The sequence below is a fragment of the Myodes glareolus genome, chromosome 19 (genome assembly GCF_982192425.1).
Source record: "Myodes glareolus chromosome 19, mMyoGla1.1, whole genome shotgun sequence".
Taxonomy (NCBI): Eukaryota; Metazoa; Chordata; class Mammalia; order Rodentia; family Cricetidae; genus Myodes; species Myodes glareolus.
Window position 1 is genome coordinate 47,075,500 of NC_142044.1, and position 22,687 is coordinate 47,098,186.

At 51.4% G+C, this 22,687-nt stretch overlaps 1 protein-coding gene across 3 annotated transcripts in view; it reads right to left on the reverse strand.

The window, feature by feature from the left end:
• The window catches only part of Phf21b (PHD finger protein 21B), a 67,395-nt gene that overhangs the window by 19,244 nt on the left and 25,464 nt on the right, over nt 1–22,687 (reverse strand). For all 3 annotated transcript variants that reach the window (XM_085678524.2, XM_085678525.2, XM_085678523.2), the window contains exon 3: nt 1,116–1,208. In XM_085678524.2, coding sequence (XP_085534650.1) covers nt 1,116–1,208 — 93 coding nt within the window. The remainder of the gene's footprint in view (nt 1–1,115; nt 1,209–22,687) is intronic.

Below are 22,687 nucleotides of genomic sequence, written 5' to 3' on the forward strand. Positions count from 1 at the left end.
AGCAGAAGCCCCAGAGGAAACAGCATGGACCTGGGCAGAGCCCCTCGAGCCCCTTTCTTGCTGTGGCCTGATATCTGAAGCAAGGACCCCCATCACTGCCTGCTTTCATCTCCCCCTCGGGAGGAAAACTCTGGTCTTCTCAGGATCTCTGCCTTGGTTTCTCACTCTGCACCTTCCTCCTGGGGTTCACCCCAACTTTGATCTACAATATTCCTATCCCAGGAGCCCTTTGTGGACCTCAGCATGGGACAGGTCATCTCGGAGCTTCCCATCGGCCCTTCATACCCCCTTGAGATATCCTGGAGGCTTGAACCCTCTTAGGGGTAAGGTCCTTTGGACTCTGGAAAGGGTGGGAGTTTGAGGGGTGCTTTACCTCCTGGACAAGAGCTTCCTCTTATCCTTGAGCCAGGGGCATCTGTCCAGCCCCATAGTCCAAAGACCACCAGCCACTGTCTTCATCTCTGTAGCCAGTGACCCTGATGCAGGTATGAGACACATAGCAGGCACTCACCAGAGCCGAGCCATCGATGGTAAAGGCACTCGGCAGTAACACCCAGGTCTGCTATGTATTGGGTGCAGGCATAAGTTCTCCCTGTGACCGCCAAGGCCAACAGACACAGCAGAGAGCCATTGGGCCCTCTGAGGGAGATCCAAGATGGTGAAAGGGCTAAGTGACTTGACCAGAGCTGGAGTCCATCTGGGGATCTCGGCTGGGACCCAGGGCCCACACCCTGGACCACTTACCAGGAAAGGTGTTACCGTAGCACTCCTTAGACCCTCAGACAGACTCATTATCAATTACACACCACGTGTGACCCAGCATGGAAAAGCTTTGAGAACCAGTATGCCTGGCAGTAGCTATGCTGGTTGATGCTGGCCATGGCTGATGCTGGCTGTACTTAATTCCTTCACCAACATTCCTGGCCATGGCTTACTCAAGGATTTCATAATTTCTCACTGTTGGAAAAACCAGACTCCTCACTGTGAAAATGCTGAACTAAATGTTTCCCCTAATGACCGGACAGAGGGGACAGAGGAGGGAGGCACCGCCTAAAGGGGAACCCAGAGGCAGCGCCGGGGGGCTGGGGACGGACATGGGACAGACAGACATTTACCTGAGGTAGCACTGCTGCTCCTTGCCCGGCCAACCTCTGCAGGGAGCTGACCTGAGGACCGGTGACAGGCACTGCAGTGGTGGTTCCCAAAGCCTGGAAGACAGAGAGTGCAGCTATCAGATTCCAGCAGCCTGGGACCACGGGCTCAGAGATGGCGAACTCTACTCTTCTCCATATGATACTGTCTTGTTTTTCCTTTGCTTTTTAAAACCACCGAAGTAGTCTATCCTCATTTAAGAAAAACTGGAAGCTAGAGCAAGAAAAAGGAAAATGTTGCCCAGAGAACAGTCAACGTTCCTGTATGCTGGCTTCCCTGTTAAAGGGAAGTTTCTACAAACTTGCACATGCACACGTATGTACAAGTGTGTGTGCGCCAGGTGTTCCTCTGACTGGCCTTGCACTGGCCATCTGAGGATGATTCTGAACTTGGGATCTTCCTGCCTCCACCTCCCAAGTGCTGGGACTGCCAGGCATAACGGTGCATGCCTCTCACCTCAGCCCTAGGGAGGCAGCGGCAAGAGAATCTCTGTGAGTTCCAGGGCAGTTCGAACGACACAGAGAGACCCTGTCTAAAACACCCTGGCGCAGGTGCGTGCTTCCATGCAGACCCGTCATCTCTGAGTGCTTCTTTGGCTGTCTCTGTTCAGTAAGCACCAATGCCTGTGGTCCTAAGCCTTTGTTTCTGCTTCGGGTCCAGCCTTCTTTCCTGACTTGTGACAGAGGCAGCGTCTGTCTGTCACTTTGGTAATTTACACTCAGGGGAAGGAAGGAATGGGAAGCCAGGAGAGCAAGGAAAGATCAAGGTTCAGCAGAGATCCAGAGCTTTCAGTGGGGCAAGGACAGGGACAGCTTTGCTTCCACTCTGCTTGATTCTAAGTGACCAAAAGACACAGTCAGCTAGCTAGCTGCATAAGGGGTGGGGGTGGGGTATCCTGTAGGCTGTAGGAAGTCTGCACAACAGAGCCTGCTGGATACTTCAACTAAGAACCTGGTCAACTCCACCCAACCCCACAGCTGCATGACCTGAATTGGGGTGCCCGGCTGTTTTTCAGAGGGAACTAAATATAAGGTGCCTTTAAGTACAGTGTCCCGTGCGTCGGATGGGGTTCTGCACTGTACTGTGGGACCCACTGCATGGAACACCAGAGACCTGACAGTTCTCAGCCCACGTCCAGTCTCCATGCTGCTGGGAAAAGTCAGTAGCAAACATTGCCAAGCAGGGTACCAGTATCTTGCTGCTTCTGGGCATGGCAGGAGCTCTCCCAGAACATTCCTGCCACCTCTCACGGAAGGCTCACCCTAGCTGATGCCGCAAGGACTCTAGGTGCGCACTACTCAGCGCGGAAGCTTACATAGGCGTCCATCCTTCCACAGCCTCATAAAGCGCTCATTAACAAGCGAGAAGGCGTTTTGTCTGCGAGGACTGACCTCTCCGCTCCGGGCTGGAATTTATCGATGCAGCAGAAGCAGTCGCTTCAGAGGCTGGCTCACTTACAGCCACACTTCTGTCAAGATAAATGAGCTGCTGATGACGACATTTATAGCTCTGAGCATTTTAATAGAGGGAAAAGGGGCCATAAAAGTCAAAGATAACTTTCCTGTATTAGTTCAGTCCCATGGGCAGTCCGAGAGAGGGCGGAGAAGCTACCACGTGGCTGGGAGGCAGGCTCGGGCAGACCCTTCCATCTTCAGGGGCAGAAGCTCACGTGACTTTGGAAAAACTTGTCTTTGGCGAATGACTCATGAGCTTTGGCAGGGATGAAGGAGGGAGCAAGCACAGACTTGCTGTGACACCAATTACAATGGGCCACTTAGTGTTTTTGTGCTGGTGGCCCCAATGGCCACAGAAAGATGCTTGTACCACGAAGACTAAAGGGAGTGGCCCTGTGGGGATGGTCACTACACAGCCACGGGACCAGGGGACAATAGGAAGTTGTGTGGGAGAGAGGAACATCACCCCAGGCCTGAGCAGGACACAGGGCAACCTGGGGTCAACCCACCCTGTTGACCTCCTTTGGAAAGGTCTCTGTGTGAAAGGCTTGGTCTCAGGGTGCTGCAGTCTTGGGGAAATGTGGACCTGCAGAAGGTGGGGCTCAGCAGGAGGTCCTTAGGTCTTTGGGGACATAACCTAATGGGCTGTGGGGCCCTTTCTTTCTCTCTCTTGCATCTATGCTTTCTCTCCTGGCCAGAAGGAAGTGCTCTGCTCTGTCACGTGCCCCACGTGCTCTCAAGAGGCCCAAAGTCATCTTGGACCTGAATGCCCAGAACTATGAGCTAGATACACCCATTCCCTTACAAACTCTCTTGGTTACCTCACGACAGCAACACAAAGCTAGGGACAGAGTGGGAGCCAGTCTGCCAGGCTGGAAGCCGGTGTGAACCCTCTGGTTCCATCTCACTATCTCTGTCTCACTGCAGTGGCTGACAGGGCCAGTGTGGCTCTCATCTCTGAGGCTATCGGCACGAGACCCTCTTGTTAACGTGCCCCCAGCACTTTCCCACTTCTGATGGCTTCTGTGTGGCCCTTCTCCAAGCTCCAGACCAATGCAAACCTTAATGACAATACAAGGAGCTTCTCTACTTGATTCTGGTGAAGAAAAGGGTCCCCGTGAGGAAGGTTGACTAAATATACTGTGTGTGGGAGCCCCTCCTCCAGACCCACAATGATCTCTTTACTTTCTCCTTCAAACTCCAGCTAGGTGGTGGCTAGCACTGCCTCAGGTGGCACACGGGACATCAGAAGCCACACTGGCAAGGTCCCAATGCAAGAAGCTTTTGGCTGATAGTAGCCAGGAGGGGGTCTCCATAGCAACATCCACCATAGCATCCAGATGGGACAGAGAACGCTGGGGTTGGAGCTGTCTGCTGTGTGAGTGGCCTTGAGCTGCCTCCCAGGGACACATGGTATGGTTCCTGCTCGTGACTTCAGAGCACTGAGTTCCATGATGCGATGAGGGCCCAACAGCCATGACTGCCCTATTCTGGCAGTCACCAGAGAAACACATCTGGATTCCCATCCCTAAGTCACAAACCAGTCAGGAGGCTCAAGGGTCAGAGCCACAGACTACAGCTTAGAGATCATGAGACCCAAGCTCCCTGAAATTTTTTATAGGCTAAGATCCCAGAGCCCAGAAGAGCGAGTTCTAACATAGAGGTTTGGTCAACTTAGAAAAAATGCTCCTTTTCCCCTACAGTTCTAGAGCAATGATTCTCAACCTTCCTTTAATACAGGTCCTCGTGTTGTGATGACCCCAACCATAAAATTATTTTCATTGCTACTTTATAACTACAATCTTGCTACTGTTACAAGGTGTACTGCACATATTTGGATGTTGGTCTCTGTCCCTGCCAGATCCCTAAATTCTTCCTGGGGAGGCGGCACAAGGTGTGTCCTGGTGGAGATGAAGACAAGTTCTCCCCTCAGAGTGTGTACTGAGGGTGGGTAGGGAGGAGAGGCGAGGCCAGTGTGATGCTTTGAATAAGAATGTCTCTTATAGGCTTATCATTTGAATACTTGGTACCAGCTGGTGGTACTATTTGGGGATTAGGCAGTGTGGCCTTGGCTGGGAGAGGGATGCCACCGGAGGCAGGCTTTGAGAGATGTCTAGATGCCATTAGTTCTCTCTCTGTTTCCTGCTTGGCAGTCAAGATGTGAGCCCACAGCTTCCCCCACCTGCCGCTATGCCTCCACTCTGCCACCAGGGAATGGAGCGATAGGCCTAAAGAAACTCTCCCTTCTAGAAGTTGCCTTGGTCATGGTGTTTCGTCACAGCAACAGAAGGTGACTAGGACAGCCAGTGAGGCAGTACCCATTGGCTGGCATCTGGAGCAGAGGCCGGGATGTGTGCCAAGGCACCTGGGGTGAGCCCAGGACATATTGCTGGCCCTTCAGAGTTCAGACTCATTCATTACATGGGCAGGGGCCCATGGAACATTGTCACACCAGGCACACAGATAAGGATTTCTGCCCCTTGGGCCATCTGACCCCTCTGGGTTGTGTCATGTGACTTTGACCACTATGCTCCAAATGACAGCATGAGTGCCACAGGCAGAGACTGTGGGCTGGGCACAGCATAGCAATGGTGTCACAGGGTCAGACTTTGCCTGGACCCCAGCTTCCCTGCAGGAAGGTCTTGGGGACTGGATCCTGAACACTTAATATTCCAGCACACTCCCTATAACCTCAGTCAATCTGCTGGCGGGGAGGTGCCAGGCACAGGACACTGGAGTCTGAGTGTAGCTCCCAGAATGTCAGCGGCAGAACCTCAAAATCTCTGCTTTTCTGGCTGTTTAGGAGGATGCCTGCTCCCATCTGCTCCCAGGGCCAGGATTCCAGCTTCCGAGGCCCCAGGTGAGGCACATTCCTCTTTCTGGTTGGGTCGAGGAAGCGGGGAGGGGGAGGGTGGGGGTAAGGGGGAGCTGAGCAGAGGATGGTTGCTTTCTTACCTCCGCTCTATGTGGCCCAGCCTTGGCAGACACAGGCACAGAGTGCAGCGGTTTAATTGCATCTGGGTTGTGGTTTTCCTGCATCCTTACAGAACTGCTGTGATGTGTGGCTCAGATAACGAGTGAGCCCCAACATCGGTAGCTGCTAATAAATATTAATATAACATAAGCACCGCTTTGACTGTCATGGGAACCGGCTTGTTATTCACAGATGAAAATCAACGGTTGCCTTTATCACTGTCGGCAGGAAAGAGCTTGCCCCAACCGAGGCTGCTGGAGCAAGGATTCCAACTTGGTGTCCCCTCATTTCCTAGACACAGAGCCTCCTCTAGCTTCAGAGATGAGTGCCACCTGAAGTTGTCACAAATACCGAGGGCAGTCCTGCTGGCTGTCCTGCCTCCTCCAGCCGCTGCTCACAGCCATGCAGAGCACAGCAAGAGTTGAGCAGCTGCACCAATCTGCACGTGAATTTCCATCCATCAGCAGCGCAGTCAGCCTACAGCCTTGTCCGCAAGCTGGAGGAGCGAGCACCCCCTTTCAGTTACCAGGACCAGAAAGGAGGGTGGGATGCATCTGCATGCTTGGCAACAGGTCATTCCAACATCTCTGCTGCCCTGGGTCCTGATCCCCCCAAGACAAATGTATACCATACACCAAGGCCATCACGTAGTGACAAATAGAGGGAGGGAGTGGGGAGAGAGAGAGGGAGAGAAGTCTGCAGATGTGAGGGGTTCATCCACACTGGCAGGTGGGCCATGAAGTTCGCAAGCCAGGTGAAGACAGCAAATCTGGCCTGAGTGGCAAGCATACACTGTGCTGCCGCACCTGCATCTAAGAGGGCTGAGACAACATCGCTGTCCCGAGGTGGGGAGGAAAGATCACCAAGAATATTTAAAAGCTCCCAACAGCCAGAGGAATTAGTCAGACTTAGCCATGTTCCCTGAAGAATCTTAAGCACACATCCCATCCTGCCCGCGGCATCATGGGGCCATATGTAGTTTGGTGACACGCAGCCAGGATGGCTAGGGATGGGTGAGGAAGGCGGGGAGTATGGCGGACTCCTGCATCTGGGGCCCCTCGGAGCCGAGGAGGACTGAGGCATGACTGTGTTCACTCACCGGGCATAGCTCATGGGGAGGCCTTTTTCAGTGCTGTCTGCCTTGGATGACTGAAAACAAGCATGGGGAGGCTGGGAGAAGGAGGGCTTCCTGGAGGAAGCAGTATCTGAGCTGGGCCTTTATATTCGGGCCAGAATATTCCAAGAGGGCAGTAGATGAAGTACACGAGAATCAGAAGGGAGGGGGGAGAAGCCAGCGACAGAGACACATGGGCACCAACGGAAGGGAGAAGTTCTGGGTGCCACAAGTCCTGACGGAAAGTATGGAGGAAAGACATACGCAGAGGCTCCATCACTGGTAGCCGTGAATGTCATGCCTAGGAGCTTGGTCGCTCTGGAAGCAACAGAGCTAGGGTCCTGGCTAATGTAGTGGGGGCAGGTCTACCACTGCTGGACTAGAGACCCTGTGTGCATAAGGGTTCTCAGCCCTTCTAATACATTAGATGGTAGCTAGGTGCCTCCTGGCTGGCTGAAAGGGCACAGCGAGGAGACAGGGGAGGGCAGCATGTGGGGGCGGCACACTGCAGTTCATGGGCCCGTCTGGACCTCCGCATTCTCTCCTGCTGGAGTCAGCTTTTCCATGAGGTCTTTTCCTGCCCAACAGCCTGCTCGTTCCCAGAACACTAAGGATAACCCCAGTTCAGGGCAGTGTGAAGCACCAGCGACCTCCGGGACTCTCAGGGACTGTTAGACAGTGGAACTATACCTTCAGAGCCAAGAGTCTTCTTTGAAAATCGGGTCCTTTACATCTGGGGAAGGAGGTCATTGGCTATAGCTATGAGAAGCAAGGTGACTGAGGACAGTGACACCTGACCACCAGGGCTCAGCTGCCCATACAGGTGGCCTGTGGAGCTGGTGACCCTGACTGAGACTTGGTCAGTGAGGGTAAGGTGCCCCAGGTCACTCCAACAATTGCAGGGGCCCTTTCAGGGAGCAGCTGTCAATCAGGGTGAGAAACATCAGGGACGCGCCGCTGATATCAGAAATACCCTTTCTGCGGCACTAGGGTGGTGGAGTAGCTTAATTAACTTGAAAGGATGTAATTTTATGCTATTTAGTATAAATGCACACTCTAAATGGCACCGCAGTCTAAAGATCAGGGGCTGAGAACGTGGGGGTGGGGCACGGCCACAGGATCCGGGCAAACACAGGGATGGGAGACATTCTGGAAACTTCTGCACATAAATGGAAGCCTCCGAAGTCACACGGCTCAGCCGCAGGTGACCAGGACAATGGCAGCTGGAAGGGTTTTGTCCCCACCAGCTCCCCTGAGATATGAAAACCCTCTTGGGAGGAGAATTGGGTTTAGGAGGCCAGCGGGACTCTCTTGTCCACCCTGCCCACCCACTGTGGGACCTACCTCAGCCTTCCTGATGGGAATGCCCAGGCTGAGGGGACATCTCTAAGAGAAGCTGTCCAGTCCCACAGAAGCTTGAGGACTTGGGTAGGAATGACCCAGAGGAAGGGGTGATGCCTGGAACCTTATGAAAGGACCTTGGGACTAGTTTCCCCCTTCTGTTCCCAGAACAAATAGAAATGTGATATTGATGAGAAGGACCAAGCGATGGCCCTAGAGCCTGGGGAAAGAAGAAGTGACCTGGCTGGTGACTTCCTGTGTTCTTGGAGCCAGTGCTGCACATGTTACCCAACATCCACGCTTGGGCCTCAGGAGGGTTTGCATCAGATCCTCGACAGAGGCCCTAGGCATAGTCAGGTGTGTCCTTGCACCATGCCGCAGAATGAAGACGTGTGCTAGACCTCACCTTTCCAATGCCAGTCTGCAAACTGCCGACACACCTCTCATTGGCCACATCACCTCCCATCTTCCTGACCTAATTTGCATAATGTCCTGGTACTATGGGAGGCCAAAGAGAGCCTATTATACGAACCTATGTCTGAAGAGGACCCAGGAGCAGTGAGATGCAGGGTCTACCTTCAAGGGGCTTGTGATACCTCCAGGACCACCGGTCCTTGGCTGGGTGGTGATGACATGAATGGAGACATTCATTAAAATTTACTGGGTTGAATGCCCAGCCCTGTGCCTCTCAATGGATGTAACCTGTATTACATCACTTTTAAACACTGGTCCTATCTTCGGGTTCACCTCATGGGACTTCACAACACTTGAGAGACTCAACACTCTCTCTGGCTGAGTCATGAACTTTCCAGAAGCCTGGGGTATTCTAGGCCAATGATTCTCAACTTTCTTAATGTTGCGATTCCTTTAATACAGTCTTTCATGTTGTGGTGATTCCCAGCTATAAAATTATTTTTGTTGCTACTTCATAACTGTAATTTTGTTACTGTTATGGATTGTAATGTACATATCTGTGTTTTCCGATGATCTTAGGTGACCCCTGTGAAAGGGTCATTTGACCCCGGAGGGGTCGTGACCCACAGGTTGAGAACCTCTGCTCTAAGCTAATCTTTGGTGTCCACTGGGAATAGCCTCAGGCAGCGTGCTCCAAAGGTGACCTTTCACTGCCCATCACAGGAGGGCTTTCAGAGCGCATCAACTGTGAAGAGGAGGTCCCTAGGGGCACCGGCAGGACTCCACCGTGGCTGGCAGAGTGCCTGGTTTGTTTGCAGCCAGGGACATGGAAGGATTCCTGATAAAGGCAGCAGGAAGGTAGCACAGGGTAACCTCAAGGCCCACACTCCCTCTTGATGGCCCTGTGTAGCAGGTGACCTATGGGGGAGATAATCCCGAGCCCCATCTGTGACCAGTTCCCCTCTAAGTTCTGGCCCTTCCCTGACCATGGGCCACCTGCCCCTTTGGTATGGAGGGCTGGGCAGCCAGGGACCTCAAGGCAGCAATGAGGCTAGAGAACTGGGCACAGGTGATCCAGCTGGCACCCACTGAGCCCAGTGCCAAGATGAGGACCTGCCCAATGCTCTGGGAGGACAAGTTACAGTCACAGTCAGTTAAGCCATCTGGGAATGCTCCTTAGGGACCTCCACAGACAGCAGAGGGACTTGAAGCCAGCAGGATGGTGCATGCCTACAATCCCAGCCATTTAGGAGGCTGGGGGTTGAGTGTGAAGGAATTCAAGGAGAATTCAAGGTCAGCCCAGCTCATGAGTGAGATCCTGAGTCCAAAAAAAATGGAGGCGGGGGATTGAAAAGGAAGGCGAGGGAAGAAAAGGTGCGGTTAGAGGAGAGAAGGGGCAGGGATTGCTTGTATCGTCAGGAGATGAATTTAGAACACAAAGGGTCAGGAGCCTCCTGGGCAGAGGGAAGTTCTGGGTGTTGGGGTCAGGAAGAGCCTTCTACCACTGCACTGTCTTTTTAAGAGCGGTTAGGGCACAGAACAACCAGGGTCACATCATCAGGGCACTCTGGGTACAGGCACAACAGGAAGGAGGCCCTGGAGTCAGGGCTGGATGGCCCAAGGCCTCTATGGCAAACATTCAGACTCCCCAGCATCCCCTCTACAAAGTCACCAGGGTCCCCACACCTCCCGGCTCCTCTCACTTCCACTCACACGAAGGACGTCAGAGCATTTCAGGCTCTGTGGCTCACTAGGCCACCCTGGGAGTGGGGGCGGTTGCACTCCATCAGTGAGGCCTGCCAGAAGCAGGGAAGGGGTGCAGGTTGGTCAGTAGCACCTGCTCAACTCAAGAAGTAATCTGCTCACGTACACTGGCACTACACACAAACACTCCTTCTGGGGGAGGGAAACGCTATCATGGAGATGGTCCAGTCACCTGACCTGACATGCCACCCCGGGCCCATCAGTAGCCACAGGCATGAGGCTCAGAGTCCTGCCACCTACAGCTGTGCCAGCTTGCACCAGTCACTCAGACTCCCCAGGGAACACTATAGTCCTCACCGTGTCTGATGTGCATCTAGCACCAGAAGGTCCTAAAAATCTGAGCTGTCACCTGGGTGAGGCCGTAGGACACCCTGGCCCAGGCAGCCTTTGACGAAGCCATTTTAACCTGTAGAGCCCGTTTCCCCGTTTATAAAACAGGGGGAGGGTGCTGGCTTCATAAGCGGAGTTTCTGAGATGAGATGGGACAGGCGTCAGCCGAGGACAAGGTGGCCCTGCTTAGCTCTGTCCTTTTGGGGTAGAAAGTCCAGGCCTCATACAAGTCTCAAGCTGGACTGAGCAGCCGGGTATGTGGGGTGATGTGGCTTGCACCTCCAGCTGGCACGGCTGCCCTCAGGGGACACAGCACCCAATTGTCTCCATGCAGCCTCATGAGAAGAGTCGGCATGTCTGAATAGAAAAGTGTTGAAAATGAACTTCGGCTCTTGAGTTATTGGGACCGAAAAGGGAAAAGAGACCTGGTCCCAGTCCCGGCGGCAGGAGACACTTGGGGAGGGTCTATGACATGACCATTATCTCTAGCAAAGAAGTACTTTCTCTCTGAGTGAGGCTGCAGATCCCACATGCTGCCCCTGGGGAATCCGTCCAGCCTGTGGGGCCTGGAGGGACGGCACTGGGAAGCTGTAGCAGTCAGTTCTGTTTAGATGGCTTTTCTCTGCTGAGGTCCGGGTAGGGAGCCCTGTCATTCCCCGCCTGTGACCCTTAAGAAGCTCCGACTCCCTCCTGACTTCTTGTCCTTGAGTCCTCTCAATGTGACACTCCACCTGGATGTCCTCACCTCCCAGCACCTGGCACCTGCTAGCACTTGTTCTGTGCACCAGGTATGAGACACACACTGTTTCAAAGGCAGTGGGGGAAAAGGCAAAAATCTCATTACTATTTTAAAACATTAATTATATGTTGGAAATGATAGTATTTGGGACATGCTGGTTACACAGAGTGTATTATTACAGTCAGTCGCCCAGGTTCCTTTTACTTCGCTTGGGCTGATGAGGCAGCGCACGAGGGGTTTTCTGAGGTGATGGGAATATTCCCTATCTCATCTCCACGGGGGTGTGAGTTACCTGCATGTCTACAACTGTCAAAACTCATCAGACAGTACAATTAAGATCTGTGAATTTCAATGTATGTAAATTATATATCAAAGAAGAAATTACACATTTAAAAAGGCAAGCGCTAGTTACGGCTCCTTTTAAAAAAGGCAAAGCCCCGGGGCAGCTGGGGGAGCACCTATGGGGTAAGGCCTACCCTATGGGGCCAACCCCAATACTGTCTCCTTCAGGAGGCTCTAATGTATTGCAATGGACTAGACAGCCCTGTCTATGTCTATCAGGGTAAGGATGAAGACATGGGCCAGGAATAGGACGAGGATTTCGCGCTAGTATAGGGCAAGTGCTGGGGTGCACAGAGGTTATACGGCTGTGCACACCCCGGCTTCACTGACTGACTGCCAGTGCACCCCCAAGTATGGTGCTTCCCTAATGTGTACCAGAAACCACAGAAAAGGGGAGCCCAGTCCAGGACAGGGGAGACTAGGGACTTCAGAAACCCATTCTGGCTTCCAGCCTGGCATACGAGGCAGTTGTAAAGCAGACACTGAAGAGCATAGTGTGCCAAACAGCGCAGATCTGTGCTGCCCCCTGCCAGGAGCACTGAAGAAGTCCCAGTACGTTCAGGCAGGGAAGGGTCTGGGATATTCCCGCGGAGACAGACACACGATGGGCCAGGGGCCAGCGGGTGCTTTAGGAGCTATGTTCTCCACAAGAAGAGCCCACTAATCTAAGATGAAGTAGGAAGAAAGGACAGGGAATCTGGGGTCAGACACCTCAGGTCCCTAGAACCAAGCATGACCAAACAGAGTCCTGAACAGTCACCCTGCAAGGCTGCTGTAGCACTTTTGTAAGACCAAGGGTCTCCATTACTTAGCATCCTCCGGGAGCGGTATACACTTTGGACATAGGTGACGGAACATTTGTGCAGACCGCTGATAGCAGGAAGGGATTTAGCAGGAACCCCTTGGGATCCAAAGAGATGGGTAAGTCAAGTGATGAAGTCAAAGGTACCAAGATACAAATAAAGTCTTGTCTTCCAAAGTGCTCACAACCCAGAGTCAGGAGGTTGGGAACCCAGGTGAGCCCTTGATGTTCTGGGCCGCAGTCTCTCTACCTGCGAAGTCAGCAGTGCGTACATGCAGAAGTGATTCTTAAATCACCAGCAACCTCTGTCAAGCAAAGTACAGGCACTACCATCACCAGGCAATGACTCCACATAGGCCTTGTTTTGGCCAGACGGCCCCAGACTGTAGCTGGCTCATCGGGCCTGATGTGACCCTTTAGTCACCTGACATGAACTGTGGTCCCTCCTGCTAGCATCACTGGAATCTTCACCTTCTCCCCGTCCGCTATGCGCAACATCACCACACCTTGTCAGTAGCACGTCCTTTCAGCAATAAGCCAGGATATACAAAATGTGTGCTCAAGAATGGGGCCTGGTACAACAAAGGGTTGTTTCAATCTCAGATTTGGAAGCCTCGAGTTGGTGTGGCAAGTCTTTCTGTATATGTGTTGCTTTTATTGTTTAGCGAATAAAGAAGCTGCTTTTGGCCAATGGCTTAGCAGAGTGGAGCTAGGCGGGGAAAACTAAACTGAATGCTGGGAGAAAGGAGGCAGAGTCAGGAGATGCTACGTAGCCGCTGCAGGGAACAGATGAGTCGGAACCTTGCAGGTGAGCCACAGTCATGTGGAAATACACAAATTAATAGAAATGGGTTAAATCAAGAAGTAAGATCAAGCCAATGCGAAGCTAGAGCTAATAGGCCAAGCAGTGATTCAATTAATACAGTTTTTGTGTGGTTACTTTGGGGCTGAGTAGCCAGGAACAAACACACAGTCCCCGATAACATCGAGTTATTAGTGACAAGTCGAAGATAGACCACAACCCGGGGGCCTGAGAGAGGCAGAGCGCTGGGCTAGGCTATCCTGAGCTCTGTTCATACTCTGGACCACTGAACATAGTGGGCTGGGTACTCTGCGAAGGGCAGAAGGTGGGCCGTGCTGGTATCTTTGGCCCCGATACCTGAAGGACAGAACTGAGAAGGGCCACAGGACCCCAACCACACTGGCCCACCTTGTGCTGCACCCAACACAGACTATTGTACACCCTGTAATCCTATAAAGAGGCTAAGGACACACCTAGGGCATCAAGGGGAGCTAGGTGCCTGCAGCGTGATACCACCCAGCCTCTGAGTTGAGGCAAAGCACCAGCAGACAGCTGGAAAACCACACAGTAAGCAAGGCTGGCTAGGCCATGCTACAAATAACAGCAACTTGTAGGGGAAGACGTGGGGGACACACAGGCTGGCAGGAGGTCAGGGAATGGTACACACACCAGTGGGGGATAGGCTAGGGGAAGGATATACAAGGCTATACTAAGCAGGACTTTACTCTGGATCTCTATGGCCTTATATATGCCTGGGCTCTTCCCCTCTTGGGGTGCCTGCCTCAGGCTTGTGTCCCAGTGCATGGAGATCCCCCTCTCCATTGACTCAAACCCTTTACACTAAGAGCAGGCATCAGCCACTCATTCTATTCCCCATCCTAGAGATGGGGAAGCTGAGGTCAAGCCAAGACAGGAGCAGAGAGCCTTGACTACACACGTTCACATTCATACCCTGCGGGAGGAAAGCCACACACCCAGCTGGGCTATCTGGGGCAATGCAGGTTCCTGAGAGGGAGAACCAAGAGGTCAGAAAATAAAGAAAGGAAAGAAAGCTGGGGTCAGGAGGTCTTGCACAAGCTGTGTCTTAGGTAGAGCGAGTTTATTAAGAAGTACAACATCTTATATACAGTTTGCAAGGGTAAAATTGGACAGAGTCAGCAGAAAGTTACCGCCCAATGGGACAAAGTCAGCAGGAAACTAATCAAGCAATGTCGTACAAAGGGAACACAGGATGTCTCAAGTGTGTCTCAGACAGAGCACACGGCAGCCTTGGGACTGATAACCAGAGCCCTTTAGAGGACAAGGGTTGGGCTCTCAGGATTCAAAACTGCAGCTTCCCCAAGACCCTGGCCCCAGGCCATCAGTGGTCTTGCCAAGCATGCTCCTGGGTTTAGACAAGGAACTACCTGCTCCATACATCAGGGCCCCAGGAGAAGCCGTGGATAGCCTGGCTCCTGCAGCTCCTCCTCTTATTTTTTAAGGCCAGATGAGTCACTCACATCTGAGTGTCCAAGAGACTCTGATGTTCCGTAAGCCAATAACAGCCTCCTAACATTGTTAAGAGGGTCACTAAACCAAGCAGTCCAAGGGGAAAACTAAAACAAACGAAGGATGTTAAAGGGGTCAAGTCCCCATACGGTAAGTCTTTGGCCAGTTCAGACAGGGGACTGAAGAAACCTAAGTCAATAACTAAACCACTTAATAGTTACGAAAGCTAAGAAACCTAAACCAACATTCTCACAATGTCATATTTCAAGTAAAATATTTTAAATTTTATTCCACTTGTATTTAGATTCATCATCACTTAATGGAGTAACACAGACACAGCTAAAGCCAACATGACATCGAAAAGTTAACTGACAGATAGTTAGCACTGCGTCTCCTAAGTGCAATATCACAGCACAAGAGCATTTAACTTTGCTACTAGGCTTTTTATCTGTATGTTTTTGTGATGCCAGAACTACAAAGGTACTAAAAGTAAGATGACCGCTGGGCGGGCGGTGGTGGTGCACGCCTTTAATCCCAGCACTCAGAGAGAGGTGAAACTGTGAGTTTGAGTCCAGCCTGGTCTACAGAGTGAGTTCCAGGATGGTCAGGGCTACACAGAGAAATCCTGTCTCAAAAAAACAAAAACAAACAACAACAAAAAAAAAAACCCTAAAACCAAAACCAAATGGGTAGTTTGCACTTGTTGGGCAAGAGCTATTGCAGAGGCCGCCACAGACACTATAGCAGTGACTGTGGACTATCTCCCCTCAAACTGTAAGCCAAAATGTGGCCTTCCTCCCCCCTTGTTGCCACAGCAACAGAAAACTGAGTGCTGGGATTACAGGTGTGTGCCGCCAAGCACAGCCTCTTGAACTTATTTAGTAAGCATGCCCTCTGCAGCTGTGTCCTGCCATCTGTCCACGTCAATGGAGAGTGAGTATTCCGGCTCAAGACAGAGCAGCAAGAGCAAGGAGCAGGTAGATGCGACAGGTATATCCAGGTGAGCAAGGTTCCGATGGGCTGGCCTTGAGGAAGCAGCCAGGTTCTGGGGGGGAAACCAAGTGTTCTTGTTTGCTTTCTGCTGCTGTGCTAAACACCAGGACCAAAAGCAACTTGTGGGGTGGGGACTTACTTTAGCTTACAGATTATATATAGGTGGTCATCAAGGGAGGCCAAAGGAGAAACCTGAAGCAGAGACCATGAGGGAATACGGCTCTAGGGAGCGCACATTCAGCTATTTTTGACACAGCAAAGGACCATCTACCCAGGGAAAGGACCATCTACCCAGGGAAAGGACCATCTACCCAGGGATAGCATCACCGACAGTAGGCCGGGCTCTCCGACATCAATCCCTCAGACATGACCACAGGTCAATCTGATGAAGGCAATGTCTCAGATGAGGTTCCCTCTTCTCAGATAGCTCTGGTTTTTGTCAAGTTAACACCTAAGAGCAGGGTCCCTGAGGGTGTTCCTGACCTTACACTGAAGGTGTCTTTCCCTTGCTACTCAACTCTTAATAGGACAATGGCCAGGATTCCTCAGTAAAGTCACCTCAGCCCATCACAGACCTAGAGAGAGACTGTAAATTAAATCTAACAGTCAATGAAATCATCAATATTTAATTTACTCATAGCGGGTGGCAATTTACTTAGCTTAATGGCAGAAATATTGGGGTTTATCAGTCAGTCAAGGGTCTGAGAGGCAGTTGTTTGCCCCCAGGAGTTGGCTATGCCAGGCTTCCAGAGGTTGGCTATCTTGCAGGACCATCCCACGCTGCCCCATGCAGACTCAGGCCGGATGCCAACTTGAGCCTGACTGAAGTCATAGGTGGTCCCTGGGAACCACCTGCCACTCAGGAGTGATGTGGGATTCCCCTCTGTCTGCTATGAATATGCTTTATTACCATTGGTCAGTAAAGAAGCTGTTTCTGCCAATGGCTTAGGAGAGTAAAACCAGGAGGGAAATCTGAACAGAGATAGAGAGAGAAAGTAGGCGGAGTTCAAGGGATGCCATGTAACTGCCGTAAGGAGAAAGACGCCAGTTGCCAGACCTTACTGATAGGTCACAGTGTAATTCACAGCCTAATAGGAATGGGTTAATTTAAGGTGTAAGAGTTAGCTAGAAATATGCTTAAGTTATTGGTCAGTGTTGTAATTAATATAGTTTCTGTGTGATTATTCAGGTCTGGGAGGCCAGGCAACAAGCGAGCAGTCTCTGCCTACAGGAGTACCTGAGATAGGAGTTTCTTGAAGCTCACTTTGGAACAGGAAGTTGATTTTTGTTTTGTTTTTAAAAGAAAGAACTGAGGCGGGAAGGTATTGTCTGGCAGGGACTTCCTCTTCTGGACCTCTGACCTCTGTCATCAGGGTACATGAACTAGGGTGGAGTGCTCTGATTATTCCCAGATGAAGGACTGAGGAATGCTCCCCAGTAAATCACTCACCCACACTCATGGAAGAGAAAGGAGGTGGCTGTTGCTGCAGCGGTCCACGACAATCGTTGTCTCAGCCTGCTTTCTGGTCTTGGGAACCATAGCTGGTGGCCACCACTCACATGACAGTCCCACGGCCAGACACCACCCTCCTCAGGTACTCTATGTACAGCCTCCTGCGCATTTCTTCACCCCTGCACCTCTGGACACCCTCCCAAGTCTTCATGCCATGGTGCCTCCTGCTGACTCTATTGCAGTGCTGGCCTCTGTAGAAGGACCAGTTCCCAGGTCCATGGCAACCCAGCAGTTTGGGGTCAGCTCCTTGGGAACATGCTGCTTGCATTCGCTTCTCGCAACCCTTAGGAAGCAAGGGCATCAGCTCCACATTCACCTTTGAGGGAGAAGCGTGTTTGTGCAGAAGGCCTGGTGCATCATGTCTGCTCCCGAATCCAAAGCGCACTTTCAAAAGGACTCTAGACTGGAGTTTAAATAATGCATGTGCTCGGGATTCTGCTCCTGTTTTCGTCAGCTGCTTTTCCATGCCTGAGTTTTCCCAGGCTTGGCTTTCTGTTCTATGTGTTCACTCTTCCCAACTTCCCTGGCACAGTGACCTCTCTTGTACAAACAGGCAGGGGCCCCTCCAGGATCCCGCCAGAGGCCTCATCACGTGCATGGGTTTCTCCCAAAGCCTTGGAATCCTTTCCTGCACTCAGAGACCTGTTTTGTTTTCTGAGTGTAACTCCTTATGTTAGGGGAGCATCTGGCCTGGGCCTCGCTGAGAAATGCAAAGGGAAAAGCACTCCCAAGGAGCACTCCCAAGGAGCACCGCAAGATCATAAACAGAACTAGGCTGGAAGTTGCATCCTCCACACTCTGGTGCACAGTGCAGATGGCTTCTGCTTTGGGAGCTGCTGGTGGGGTGGGGGTGGGGCATACACTATCGTCTTTCATAACTGACCGTGCATTCACTCTCCCCAGACGCCGAGGGTCCCAGGAAACCCTGCATTCTCAGACATCAACAGTCATGAATTTTGCTGTGCCCTTTGCTAGAGACAGCCCCTCTTCTTCATGCTGCACTCTGCAGTTTCTTCCCATTTTCCCAGCTTCCACTGCCAATTGGTCCACATCGCTGAGGCTAGAGATCTCAGACCCTCCTGTGGCTGGTGGGTGCTTAATTCTCCATCACACACCTTTCTCGCCCTGGCTCCTAGCTCTGATTTCCTGGATGCATCTCTCTGCCTGATTCCTTGGAGGATCCGATTTTGGAACTCTTCCTGCAGCCCTTGCCTCCTGGGCCCTTTGTGGCACAGCACTGGCTGTCAGGGAGAAAAGCTCAACCTGCACACTGTGGTGGTTTGAATGAAAATGGCCCCCATAGGTTCCAGGGTTTGAATACTTAGGCCCTTGCACACTGTGGTGGTTTGAACGGGAATGGCCCTCATAGGCATCTATGTTTGAATGCTTAGGCCCTAGTTAGTGGAACTGTTTGGGAAGGATTAGGAGGTGTGGCCTTGTTGGAGAAGGTGTGTCACTGGGGGCAGGTGCTGAGGCTTCAAAAGCTTGAGCCATTCCCAGGTAGCTCTCTTTCCACCTCAGGCTTGGGGATCAAAATGTAAGCTCTCAGCTACTGCTCTGGTGGCATGCCTGCCTGCCTGCCTGCCTGCTCACTACACGGGGTTTATACTAGAGAGAGCAGGCTATCCCCCTGCTCAGGGGAGTATCTAATACCATGCACTGCGTCTCACCAGTGTGTGTTGACTTTCCTGAGCCAGTGGAATGGACCCCCATGGGTCACCCACACTGTCCACTGCATATTGCATCAGGCAGAGGCAGCGTGGAGCTGCTTGGACTCAGGCTCTTGGGAGCTCCCCGACTGGAGGATGGCTGGTCTTGGGAGAGCCCTTGCAGAAAACACTAATGAGAGATAAAAGCTTGGCTTTGAAATTCAAATTCCTCTGCTCTTCCTCCCTTCTTGCAGACACCATGATCTAACTTGTCTTGCCCAGGCCCGCAGCTTTGATGTCCTAATGAAGATATAGAGGGGGATTAAGAACTCGTCAGCTTGACTTTGGGGAAAATGGATAATGAATTCCATTCTAAACACTTCCTTCAGGTGAAGAGAAAGCCTTGAAAAGCCATATGCCAAAAATAAAACAAAACAAAAAAATATCCTCACATAAGTACATCGGGAAGCTGTGCACCAGGCAACCCAAAACCTCACTCTGTCAGTCAACAAATACCGTCTTCACCCTCCATCCTAGCAGAGCTGACCTTCTGGGACAAATACAACACTACCCTCGTCCTTCCCCAAGCATTCTCATTCTCTCTCTCTCTCTCTCTCTCTCTCTCTCTCTCTCTCTCTCTCTCTCTTTGTGTGTGTGTTTGTGTGTGTGTGTGTGTGTGTGAGAGAGAGAGGGGGGGGTACCAATTGGGCCCTATTACTGGTACCTGGTAGACCAAAGTGTGGGAAATGAGGAAAAAGAAAGAAACAAGAGGGAGGAAGAAAGGGGCAGGCAGGACACACCCACCTCACTAAGCTTGTTGTTCTCAGCCAGCTCAACACCAGATGAATGCCACTATAACAAGCCTATTCCAGCGAAGACTCTCAGTTTGTTGCTAGGGTTGGTGCCAACCTGACTGGCTCATCACAGTCACCACGGCCTTCAGGAGTCTGGGAACCTGACATTAGGGCAGACCCTGGAGGCTGTATTCATATGGGACCAGGGCTGGTCGCCATACTGTCCACATAGACAAAGAAGACTCCTTAAGTCACTACCCACAAAGAGGAGAAAGCTGGGAAAAGTGAAGCCCAGTGGCTCTTCCTAGATCCAGAGAACAGAGGGCACAGAGCAAATCTCCAGATTAGAGAGAACAGTGTCCTAAATCTCAGCTTGCTGCGGACAGAGGCCTCTCAAGCCAAGAACTGACTATGTAAGGTCTTATTAGGAAAGTGCTGGAAGCTGCATACACTAGTTTGAGATAAAGCTTCCCAGGGAAAAGCCTGAGTTCACCTCCAGAAATGCCACTAGGGCAGTGGTTCTCAACCTGTGAGTCACAATCCCTGCGGATGAAGAAGGACCCTGTCACAGGGGTCGCCTAAGACCATCAGACAACACAGATATTCACAGTATGATTCATAACAGTAGCAAAATTATAGCTATGAAGTAGCAATAAAACTAATTTTATGGCTGGGGGTCACCACAACATAAGGAACTGCATAAAAGGGTCACAGCATGAGGAAGGCTGAGAACCAAAGCCCTGGAGTCTCAAAGTGAAGACCAGCGAGAACAAGACAGCTCGGTGACTAAAAGCACTTACTGCCAAGCCCTAGGACTTACATTTGACCCCCAGAGCCCACACAGCAGAGGAGAAGAACCCACATAGAAGGAGAGAACCAATTCCCTCAAGTCGCCCTCTGACCTCCACATGCACATACCCCCCAGACAAATAAATAAATGTAAAAAAAAAAAAGAAGTGAAGATTGGAGAAAAATCCTCTCATGCTTAGGAGAAGAGGGAGCAACTATTCTAAAATACGCTAATACACATGAAGCACCGACTGCACACACTAACACATACAGAGCCCCTATGGTGTTCCTAGTTGTAATAAAGCACCATAGGTGGTACAGTGAGAACCCAAGGGAGGAAAACGTGTGGCTCCTGCCCCCAGAAGCTGGGTAACGAGCCAAGGAAGACCTAGTCTGTCACTGTAAAGTCTGAACTATATCAAACCAGTTCTTAAGCAACCCACAGGACTGACCTAGTTCGAGTGAGCAGAGTCAAGGCAGGGTGGATACGTTTTAACACTGATACACCCACACCTGGAGCTGGCTCGGGCTGACCCCTCTTCCTATCCCCTCAGAAGCACCAAGAGCACCGGGGAGACAGACAATACAAGCCTGCCATTCTTTGCCCAGAGGGTTTTGTGAGACACCATAATAATGGACAGAGGCAAGGAAAAATGACCTGTACAGCCAGATTTTGGTGTGGTATGATGTATCTTCACAGAAGCTACTGATGTGCCTGTGTGCTGGTACCACACTGTGCAAGGTCCTACACTCAGACATGATGTTCTATTTCAGTGTTAGACATGCTCAGGTGCCAAAGCCTGGTACCAGTGCTAGAGGATAGGGCCCGGTGCTGCACTGCGTGCAAATCAAGCGAGAACCAGAGAGAGGAGACAGCCGTGCAGACGGCAGGCATCCATCTCCCTGCCGTGCTAGGTTTGCTGTTCAAATCAGAGTTGCTGCGTGTGAACGTGAATTAGATTTAATAAGCCCTGGGTGGCGGGTGGCGATGTAGACATATCAGCAAATAGCAGAGCATTCTCTGTTATTGAAAGTTTCGCTCATATAACATTGCTCAACGCCCAATCATTGAACGAGTAAATCAAAATGAAACATGAATTAACAAATGAATGTTGTCGGATTTAAAGCCCAGAATTCTGTCCGCCTCTCCCTTTCCCAGCATGAAGCCACAGCCTGCCGAACTCTCTGGAGAACTGATCCTCATCTCCATCTCCTACCCTATTCACACCTCCTCCCCCAGGCTCCCCACATCCTCAGCCCTGGGCCTTTAGGAGTGCAGAGAATCTTCCAAAAGCCCACCCTGTGCACCAACCCCATCTTTTCGAGGGACGGAGGTCACAGTCCTACATTAGGACACTTCAGCTCTCTCCAGCAGCTCAGCCCCTTCAGGGGAGTCTAGCCTAAAGGACAGCAGCACCTGGCTGACCTTGGCAGCCACTTGTGGAGCAGGCACTGGCTCATCACTAGCACAACTGCCCGCTCCTGTCTCTACCCACAGTCCACCTGGAAAGTGTGTGACACTGGAGGCCAACACTCAGGACTGACCAGGTGCCTTCCTGTCCTGCTTACACTCATCCCATGCTCCCCCATTCTTCATCCCTTCCCCCTGACAGCAGAAAGGCTTTACGAATACCAGCTCTGAGCAGAAGCTGGGCTCTGTGGCAGAGACTCCCAAAGGAAGCTGAGTCGCTGTCCGTTCTCCTGAACCGGAACCCAAACACAGAGGAACTGCCAATTGCCCCAGAACTGTCCGTGGTGCTAAACTAACTCAGACCAAAAGCAGTTCTGGCACTGTCCGTGGTGCTGATCGATCAGGGCCCAACTTGGGGCACTTCTACCTATGGCTGCCAGGCTCCGTTCCTAGCTTACCCAGGAGAGGGAGCGTATCCATTTTCCTTTGTGTCTAGATTTTTAGTTTGATTAAAGACAAAACTTAAAAGTATGCTGTTTATGACACTCCAAGGAGAAAGGGCAAATTACAGAGTATACTGCAGCTGATACAGCTGACTTCACAAACTGGTCTTCCACCTTGTCTCTGAAACCTGCACGGGCTTCCTCAGGAAGTCTCATTCCTCAGGTGTCTGAGTCTAGATGCCACACACCTGACTCTCACCCTGAGCATAGATGCCCACATCTGCATGCTCTATAAATGTATACACATTCTATTTCATACTGAAGATCAGAATGATAAAATGCCCAACATTTGAAAAGTAACAATGTCCAGAGTTTCAGA